The sequence below is a fragment of the Phaethon lepturus genome, unplaced genomic scaffold (genome assembly GCF_000687285.1).
Source record: "Phaethon lepturus isolate BGI_N335 unplaced genomic scaffold, ASM68728v1 scaffold47966, whole genome shotgun sequence".
Lineage (NCBI taxonomy): Eukaryota > Metazoa > Chordata > Aves > Phaethontiformes > Phaethontidae > Phaethon > Phaethon lepturus.
Window position 1 is genome coordinate 13,900 of NW_010545031.1, and position 10,591 is coordinate 24,490.

Consider the following 10,591-nt stretch of genomic DNA (forward strand, 5'->3'; position numbering starts at 1 on the left):
ACTCTGAGATCCCATGTTGCAATTGATTTGGATGAGTTATAGTTTCATTTAATTTTTTATTCTTGTTTTCTGTCCTATGAGTACAACCTAGAAGTCTACAGCTGTCCTTCAGTGAGGAATAGACAAACAGGAGCTTTTGTATTTCTCACCATCTCCTCAGCCTGTGGTAGCACTTATGGTTTGATGATGAAAGACTTTCATGACCTGAACTGAGTTTTAAGATGCACAGAGTGTAGGATTATGCTCTAAATTGGGATTCCTGTATGTGTTTATGCTTCCTAAAAGTTGATTCATGTAGCATCAGTTAAAATAACTCCAAAATAATACTTACAGCATGATCCTTGTGGTTTTATACAAAAATAATGCTGAGTTGCTTTGTTCATATGCAGTCCATTTTTTATACCTTTTTTAGCCTAGAAATTAGCGTGGTTATGTTATATGTCTCTTTCTGTTCTTTTTTGTATCATGAGCCTACCATAAATCTGTAGGCTAACTCACAATACAGATTTTAAACCATCTGTCATCTCCGGAATATAATGTCAATGCTTCTAAAAAAGCATTTTTCCACATAAACATCCCCCTCTCCAGAGTTAGGAAAAGCAGCCCTTCCCATCTAACATACCATTTAGTTTTCAAATTGCTGTTTATTTGGCTTGGAAAAAGATGGGGCTCTCAAAGCTCAACTACACGGCCACTACTAGACAGGCAAACATCAGGGGCACACAGATGCTAAGCCCTGCCTTTCTGGAGCGGTGAAGCTTGCTGAAGATCTGAGCTGGTCACATAGCAGAGAATGCTGTCTTCTCTGAAAGGCACAGATTTTATTCTCCTCAGTATTACACTTTGATGAGTTATTTCTTTTCCCCTGAAAAGGTCTGAATTAAGCGGTGGGCCATGCCAGGACTGGGGGAAAGCTCAGTGCCGTGGACTGCTTTCTTCTGTGGACCTGCTGAGCTGAAGCACGGAGAGGGGAGGAGCAGCAATGGGCAAATGCCTCGGATGAGGCCCATGAAACACTATCTCTTGCAGGCAGCTGCTCGGAGCCTCGTGGCGTGTGCCAGACGCAGCGTTCCTATCAACCCGCAGCTTCTCACCCATGGGTCAAGGCCTCACACCAACCCTACACACCCTCTGTGCAGCCCTTTCCTTTAAAGCATTGCCTCGGGGGCAAACAAATTCCTCTTGCTCCTCAGCAGCTCATCTCCACTGGGCCAGGCAGCTCTGCTGAAGGCAGTGTGATGTAGACCAGCTCTACCTGCAATAAATTTGCTTCCTAAAATAGCTGCAGAGCCCTGGGGTATTTTTATACCAGCTATACAGACCTTTTCTCTTCTGAAGGACTGTAAAGAAAACTGACGCATTAGCTTGGGTGTAAACTGATGCGATTCTGCCCGAGTTTGAAGTCAGCCTGGAACAGTAACCCTGGGAAGGGGGAAGTACCTGCTTAATCTTGGTTGGGCTTTAAATATGATACTCAAGGGTGTCAGTGTAAATATCAACCCTGTGAGACCCTTCACTGCTGGTAGTTTTAGCAGGAACATCGTGTTTTATTAGTCATCAGGTGCATTATTTTAATGATCTCAATATTTTGCAAGGTCTCTCCCTCAGTAGTATTGCTATTTTAGCATTTCCATCTTCTGCCTCTGACAAGAAGTGGGGAGAAGGAAATCGTGTTTTCTGCCTTTAGACAAGTCTGGATGTGGGATCTCAATGTGAGTAGATGTAATAGTTGTGTGATGGCTCCAGGCTGGCCAAGGCCGCTTCCTCCACCCGTCCTCCTCACCACGTCTCTTCACCTGTTTGTGCTTGGCCATCTTCCAGCTTCCACGGGAAGAGTGCCCTGGCTGAGGAGGAGACAAAAAAAAAAAAAAAAAAAAAAAATCTCCGTCATTTATCAGCAGTCCTGCTTAACAGAGGTGGTGTCAACTGTGCTGCTTTGGGAGGACCAAGACTGCTTAAATTAGAAGCATCAAGGGCAGCCCTCGCTCTTGCTATTTCTGCTGGAAGGACAGTCGGGTGTCCCTTTACCCCACAGTTACACCAAGAGAAACGATTAAATTTCACCAGCCGTTAGGTTACATTAACCAAGATGAAGTTTGCAGTTTGCTTCTGTAGTAACCTGTCTGAGAAGTCAGAGGTGGATCTGGACAGGAAGCGGAACACTTGTGACCGACACCGAGTTCTCCCTGGCCTTCCCTCTCTTTCCTCATTGCTGTGAGTGTGCATGGTACTTCAGAAGTGCTCGTGAGGACAAGGTCTCAGCAGCTCAGAGGAGCTAAGCAGGTCACCACCCGAGGAGGTGGGGAGGAGTGTTTCCTAAAGCAGAGGGGCGTGCTGGGTGACGGTTCAAGTGGAGCTTTACACCTTGTTAATACCTGCAGAGGCAGTGAATGACTGGCCAAGTGGCATGGGCACAGCTGCATGGTTGTCCTTGGCAGCTCTGAACCAACCCCGCAAGGTTGTTTGATTCCAGTTGCAAATGGAGTTTGAAGTGAGCCTGATCTGCCTCAAGGGTGTCAGGGCCCTGTGCTTTCCTTGGGGTATGTTTTTGTCACTGAGGCACCGTGTACCTTCGGTATTCTTGGAGTGTATCGGGGTGTCAGGCTGGCATGGCTGGGTATCCACATCTCCTGAGGTCCAGGGTGGGGATGGCATCAACTGTCACCCTGAGGGATGGATGGACAAGTTCCTGGCTGCCCTGAAGCCCCTGTGCAGGACCTATTCTGCCGCAAAATGACCACACAGAATCTGCAGGAGCCATCTCCCAGGGAATACCACCCCGAAGCCTCCTTCTCTGCAGCTGGTGCTTTCTCCACCCCTTCTTGGATATCAGGCATTTGGCCTGTCAAGGGGCTTGCATTAACCCTTTACCTGACCTTGTCCACTGCTTATTTTCACACCCACAGCTGTTGGATTTAAACTGGGAACCTTTGGTGCAAAGACAGTACTGTTTATTTTTAATCTGTGGCACTGTGTGAACATTAATTAGGACTGATAATAAGGAATGCAAACCTATTGGCACCCTTCTCGGCAGTTTCAGCAGCGAATGCTGGCACGGTGACAGCTCAGCTGCCGCTCCATGTGTAAGAAGCACGCACTAGCCAGTGAACATGTTGAGGAAATAGGAAGTATTTCAGTGATTCCTAAACATGTCCATCCCTGTGTGTGAGCAGAAGTTTGCCATCTTGGCTGCTGTGTGCCAATGATATAGAAATATTAGTTATTTATGGACAAAATAAGGGCTGTTCTATTTGCGTTGTAATAGTACAATGTTCTAAATGTTTGGGCAGCCCAAACGCTGCTGGTGGCGTGGTAACTAGGTGAGCAGAACTTGGATGGCTTGGGATGTGAATGGCATCGTGCTGGTATATTTGTAACAGTAGGTAACCATCCAGAAAATACCTGTGTGTTTAAAAATACTCAAGAGAATGGATGTGCAGGCATTTCTGGAGATAACCTGAGTCTTGGCCAGTACTTCTGAGAATCGCGGAGAGCCTTTCTATATATTTCAGTGGCTGCTGTACGGAATATGCAAATTAATTTTACAGGTAAATGGCTGTAGGACCAGGCCCCTCATGAAGAAGTAACATCACCAGATCATCAGAACTCAAGATGTCATGTGGGGCCCTCCCACCTGGTACCAGCTCTGATGCTGATCCCCAGGCTATAACCTAGATGCTATTAGGAATATTGTCACATCTGTGTTAGCCTGTGCTCTGTGATGGTCAGATCACTGCGTTAGCAGATCGGAGAAGGTACAGGAAGAACATAATAGCCAGGGCTGGCTGTGGGTGGAGACAGAAGGAGATTTGGTGATGGTGCAGCTGATGAGAGAGATTACTAAAGAGGAGCCAACAGTTCAGTTGCTTTAATATTCCCCAGATAATCAAGAAACCACACAATATGGGAAGTTTTGTTCTTTCCTGTCTCATTTAGTGGTGAACTTGAATAACAAAAAAAAAAACCCAAATCCCATGTAACGTGATTGTATAAATAAATACAGTTAGTCAGTTCCACAGATTAACTCCTAGTGATAGAGAGGGTTTTTGGCTTTGTTCTCTTCATTCAGTTGAACATGCCTTTACACTGCATCAGGAGCAGGAGCAAAAAACCTCAGTTATTTGTCTTTGCAAAAGAAACAATTGCAGCATTTACAGTCCGTTTTATGGATCTTCCTCAGTGCGCTTCCACACACTTTTGTTGCCCTTCTCCTTTTCCTTTCTGCCTCCACCTTTTGACAAAGAATGACCAGAAGCACACGTAGCGGTCCAGACTGAGCATTGCTGCTTCTGATATGCCTAATAGGATTACAAGATTTTCAGCATTAATCCTTATTGATTCTTTAGGAAGACTAACCTTTTACTTAGATTTTTGCCTCCTGTTGCACTATTAGTTGACTCTTCAGTGATTTCTTTACAGCTGCTGTTTTGTCCTTTTTCAAGGCAATCGTAATTGATGTAGACCACCAGCATGGAGCAGTGTAAGAATTGTTAGACTGTTGTGGTTGGTTGTTTAGTGCTTTTCCTAACTCTGATTAGAATGATGAATGCTGATGAATGTCACTACTTCCTTGCCTTGCCCTATACCCTGAGAGTATGTGTTTGTTTTAGCCCAGACTGTAGGAACACACCTCCGTAGCTTTAAATGGAGCAACTACTGCATTAAGCTCTGGGAGTCCCTGGTTTGCTGATCAGGATGTCTGCTTCTAATTTTGCATAGAGGGTAAAAGAGCTAAGGCTTTCCGGGGTACATAGCTCATTCAAAGGAGCTTTGAAAGATGGAAATGGGTGGGGAGTGGGTTGACTCTGTATTTGTAGCCTAGTTTCCTAAGGAAATGAGGCTTAAGTAGTCTTTTTTTCCACTGCTGCTAGCTTTTGGATCCACAAAGTGTTTGTGGCAAAATAGCTGTCTTGGAGAGGTCTCAAATGTAAAGTTTCTACATTATTCATAAGAATTAGCTGCTGGGTAGGAGATTGTCTCATAGCAGTGTCCGCCAGAGGTAAAAGCTGCAGTGTTAACTCCATAGGTAGGTCATTAATTTGGCTTGCCAGCTGGCAGGCACCAGTCAGGCAGTCAGTGCATGCACCATGGAAGGAGTCATAGCACATGTGGTTCCCAGGTCAGCTGGCAGTTGTGGGAGGGAACTGAGGGTCTCTGCTGTGATTCTGGGGATATGTGAGGAAAGCTGAAGGTCCTGTGGTGTGGTTCAGAGAATGTCAGGTAGAACTGGAGTGTTGCAGAAGAAGGTTAGAGAGGTGAGGAGGAACTGGGGAATGATATGCTTAGAATTTATGTGGCTTTGGCTGCTACCTCTCAAACTGTGGGCTGTCAGGATAACTGTCAGGGAACAGCTTTTTTTAGAGGTGATGGGCTGATATGCAGTGGAGAAGCAAGTAGGGCATCCAGGTGGGGTAGAGATCAGTAAAGCATGCAAGGGAGGCTGGAATGGAGACTTAGACAAGGAATGACTAGTGGCTTGGGCAGAGGGACAAAGAATCAGCCTTAGTTTTGTGTATAGTGTGCAGGAGTGATTTGGCAACAGTTGAGCATGGGGATGAAGGAAAGCAGGAATCAACAATAACTTTAATTACACGGGAAGCTTGGATGAGGGGGAATAGAGAAGCACTGTCTTCAGCAGGGGAGACGAACTGAGGGAAGAGACAGAAGATTAACATGTATTTTTGAATTAAATCAACTGTACTCAAGCCTGATCCAAAGCCCAGTGAAGACAGTAACTTCCAGAGACTTTTTGGAATATGTCTATGTGCAGGTATTTGTCTTCAAAACCCTGAATATGCTTTACAGAAAAGCCTGAACATCTTTTGTCTTCAGTTTGTAGGGTGTACTCAGAGGTTAAGTGACTCCAAGCAACATAGTAAGCCATAGCAGTGACAAGACCGGGATCCAACATTCCTTAAAACAGTTCTCAGTCTGGTAAACCATAGCAGTTATGAATGTCCATATATGCACACAATGTTCTACATGGCAAATCAGTGAAACTCTCGATCTCTGATTTAGGGAAAGCACATCACCTTATTGCTCCCTTGCTCTGCATATGCAAAAGTATTGCACAGTTTCCTTCCCTGACGGGAATTTTTTTTAAGTGTTTATTGTCTGCAACTAATTCTTTTCTAGTGATCCTGTAAACTGTTTGCTTCTTCGGGATCCAGTTACTTTCTGTTACCAGCACAAACTGAGGAAATGAGTATCAATCATTCAGTGATTATTTGCAGGAAAGAAAAGCGTGAGATAGCAGCCTGCCCAGGCCAAGAAGGAAGGACAGAAATGCGGTACTTTTTATAAGTAGAGCCAAAAATATTATTCATGTGCTCAACTGTTAGTTTCTGAATATTGTAGAGCTTTCTTCCTTTTGTGAGCACTACCTTCTTTGGATTAGGTCCTGCTACTGTTGAACTCTGAGGGAATATTTGTTATTAGCTTCAGTGAGAACAGGATCAAGCTATTGTCTGTGTGTTCTTCCTTGCTTTAAATGGTGTTGCTGTTTGTTAAGATACCGCAAAGGACAAAAATGCATTTGGTTTCCCAGAATCTTTCTGAGCATTTTTATCTAATCCCTGCATATAGCACAGCCCCTATGGGTGAAACAGGTTCAGATCTGATTGTTTCCAGCAAAGCTTTTTGAAGCCAGCGTGAAGCCTCTGTAAAATACTGAATCTCCTCACTCAGTAGCTGCGTTTCTGAAGTCTGCATTGTGCTTCAGGTTTTGCTAAGCTATGCTACAGTAAGCATGATGAATAGCAGACAAATTGTCTTCAGTCACTGCTTTGGAAATCAAGATGTGTGCTGGCTCACTCCATTCTTTCACAAATACCTTCTTGAGCTCCGGGAAGTACGATGGTACACCATATCCCAGAGTGTTAATTTTTAATGTCTTACGCACGTAATGGACTCAACTGTAATTATGAGTCCCATGGCACACAGTCGCTACTGGAAGGATGGAAAAGACGACTGCGGGTCCATGTGGCTCCACAATTAGGGATTGAAAGATTGATCGTTTCCATTCCCAAGAGCAGCGGAAACAGCTGTATGAATTTAAAGCAAAAGCTCCAGTGGAAAGAGCTGTGGATGCAAGCCAATAAACATTCCCCTGCAATCTATTAAATTCAGATTTTGCAGCATCATCTTACTGCATTGAATAAAACTGACTGAAACTTGGGCAGGGCAAAGTGATTTTGACAAGCCTCTGCTTATGTCCAGAATAATAGAAGTGAATAAGCAGCAAGGCAGTGATGCAGAGAGGAGTTAGTATAAACAACTCGCAATGTTTTTTTTCTCAGTAGTGCTATTTTTAACTTACAGATCTTTATTTCTTTCTTACATGAAATCTTGAAGCTGACAGCCTCCTTCTCAGACCTGAAAACTAAAGAAAACTGTCTGAAAAAACACTAGAGCTGGGATTTTTAGGCCTGATGCTGTTGGAATATCTTGGTGGGCAAATTCCTCCTCCTTTGACGCGCCCAAATCGACTTTACTGAGGAGTGCAGGGCTCTTCCCTTTAGCAGGTTTAATGTAGGATAAAGCCCCAGAATTCTAACCCTTGCGCCAGTAGAACTCGGATGCTGCTTTATCCTCTGCCAGCTTTTCAGAGTGCTGAATAGAGGTGGAAGGTATTTTAGACAAATGATATTTTGTCCTGCCTCTGAAAGCAACACTCCTATGTTCCTGGTGTCACAGTAGATTATTTTGAAATTTTTAATTTCCTTTTAAAAGAAGTGTGGTGGCCTTTCTTTGTTTTGTTTTGGGGTTTTTGTTTGTTTTGTTTTGTGTGTAACAGCTATGGAAACCATTGCAAAAGGAAAGTCAACCTGAATCCCTGCTCTTCATTCACGCCACTGTCAATAGTTTCTCTGAATTCAGTGATGCAAAATCAGTCCTGTACTGTACTTAGTGCACTCAAGCTTAAATCAAATCCTAAGACTAGTGCAAGAAACACATTTAACAGACGGGGGCGGGGGGGCGAGGAAATCTTTCTCTGTGACAGGAAATCAATTTAATCCATTTGTTTGTTTTTTTTCCCAGGCTTATATTTGGCACTCTTTACCCTGCATATTATTCTTACAAAGCCGTGAAATCAAAGGACATCAAAGAATATGTGAGTAATGAGGTTTGTGGCAGTGCTGCAGGGTTTGTTTTCTAAGATTGTCCCTCACCACATTGTAAAGGTGGTGCCTGTGTTCTGGGAAAGCTCCTAAATCAAGGGGGATTGCAAGGAGAAGACTGGCCTGAAGATGGACTGGCTGGTTGCTAGGCACAAGTGTCAAATAAGGAGACTTGGGTTACTGCTTCTGGCTCCTCTGCAGAGTTGATGTGCTCTTTGACAAATGTATGCTATTTTTCTGGTGGTGTGAGCTGTATACGGCTCACTTAAAAGGTGTTTGGCATCCAGAGCTTTGCATGTTTTCCTTTGTTTCTGAAGAGCAGCATAAATCAAAGTCATTCCAAAAAGGCTTGAAGTTTTAGCTGCGTACTCAAAACAAGGATCAGAGGCGGCAATTTGAAGCACATATGACTGAATCCTCAGATAGAAACATCCTTCCTTGTGGAGCGACCTATTTACAGGCAGATCTGGCAAATGGGTCTGCTGTCTTGTCCTTTTGCTGAAAAATCTTCCCTGGGCCCCAGTTTCTAAAGGCGTATGAGGCCATCAGGGAAGGTGAAATGTGGGAGAGTCAAAACCACTTGGATGCTCTTGGGAGTCCTGTAGGATTTGTAGCACCCTTCACAACCTGAGTTCACTGAACCCAGCTCAGCCTTAAGATCTTGACTCTTCAATCCTCTCAAGATCCCAGGGATAACAAGTTCATTTTCTCCTCTGGGTAACAGCGTAGGTGGCTATCCCATTAAGTCCTTAGCGCAAGCTCAAACTGGAACTCACTGTAGCTGCTGAGATTTTTCCTTTCTTATCAGTCCCCTCCTTTAGATAATGGTCTTGGATATTTTGAGAATCATAAGCGTTACAGAACATATCAGATACTTAAGGCAAAATGTCTCTGCAACCCTTGCACAGCTGTGCTTCTCAAGGTTTGTACACTCTTTGCTTGGAAATGGTGAAGACGTGCACTCACATCCCCAGGCAGTGTCTGCCACTGATTCTTAACATTTCCCTAGTCCCTTTCTGGAAAATATTTTGTTGAAGGATCCAATTCCTGTTGGAAATTCAATTGCAAAAGAGGAACTCGCATCAGGCACATGGGGTCATGATCCAAAGGTGGGAACAGCTGATCTAAGACCTGGTCTGCACTTACAGTTGTTTTTCAGTTTAACACACCAGTTGTGGCAATATGTCCATTAGGGGTCTGATTTAAAAAAAAAAAAGAAAAAAAGAAAAAAAGAAAAAAAAAGAAGTAGTAATTTACACTGACACAAAACAAACCTTTATTTACTAGTCAAAACTTATGTCACTGTAGTTTATTTTTATTCTGCTTGGTAATAGTCATTTTGATAAATGGTGTTTTAGGCTGATCCAAGCCCATCCACACCAGATCTTGCTCTGTGTTTAAAAGTTTTGCTGGCAGTAATGTCTACAGTGAGGCTTTGAGGGAGCTGCAGTTATGTAAAAAGCCTGGCAGAAGCTGCCTTGGGAAGACAGTGCTCTCAGGCATTTGGCAGTGCCATTCTACTGCTGTAACACTAAATATAAATACATATAAATATACATATAAATCTCAGGGGAGCAGTTTTCTAGCTGCGCAACAGGTGCTCAGGGAGTAGTTTCAGTACCTGCAGGGAGATGGAGAGAGACTACAGGTATGGTCCCCACTGTATCAGGGAGAAGATGGAGCAAGCCATTTCGGAGCTGGTGAGATCCAGATTTATTGCCACCTCCATCCTCCCTTCCCCAAAAGCAGCACCTGGTGTACTGCCTTTTTTCCAGCCTTCCTTTATTCTCTTGCAATTATCTCAGCCTTAGGTAACATGGTCTAATTCTCTAAATCATGGATTTTCATGGATTTTACTTCCTTAAGCTTTCTAACATTCCAGCAAAGCTGCTTAGGGATCTCCATTTTCAAATATAGCTAATTAGATGACAATTTTCACTTAAATTAATAACTTTTGTCTTACCATCCCTTTTCCTTTGGAGAGACAGATTCTTAAAGCTGTTTGGACTTTTAAGTTTTACGATTTTACAATGGAAAAAAATACTGAGGGGGAATGAAAGGTTTCTGTCTTATCTCCAGTACTTAGAAATTATTCCTTCCATCATCTCTGTGGTGACAGTGCTGCAGAAGAGGAGCACCACATCACTTGATAAAAATCACTGGGAGTGCTGATGGCACATGAGAAATCCGTGGTTTCTTTTCTAGCCCAAGAAGAGCTAATACTGCATACATCAGAGTAGCTTAGGTGTGCTTTTAAATGCCATTTAGTGCTCAGTGACAAAAATCCCCAGATTCCTGAATTACTCAAGATACTACAGTTTCCCTGACTAAGTCATAATCCCCAAAGACTCCTTCTGTGTCTGTCACTGTCACCACAAAGGAGACCATCCATAAATCACCCACCAAGCAGTCAACCCCACAGTAGTGTTACCATAGTTGAACACGGTGACAGCACAGTACATGCTTTCCCT

The 10,591-nt window shown here is 43.6% G+C and overlaps 1 protein-coding gene across 1 annotated transcript in view; it reads left to right on the forward strand.

Annotated features, from left to right (window-relative positions):
• Positions 1-7,244: 7,244 nt before the first annotated feature.
• The window catches only part of REEP1 (receptor accessory protein 1), a 42,045-nt gene continuing 38,698 nt past the window's right edge, over positions 7,245-10,591 (forward strand). Inside the window, exons 1-2 of the mRNA XM_010288837.1 lie at positions 7,245-7,252; positions 8,041-8,113. Of these exons, the coding sequence (XP_010287139.1) occupies positions 7,251-7,252; positions 8,041-8,113 (75 nt within the window). The 5' untranslated portion in view covers positions 7,245-7,250. The remainder of the gene's footprint in view (positions 7,253-8,040; positions 8,114-10,591) is intronic.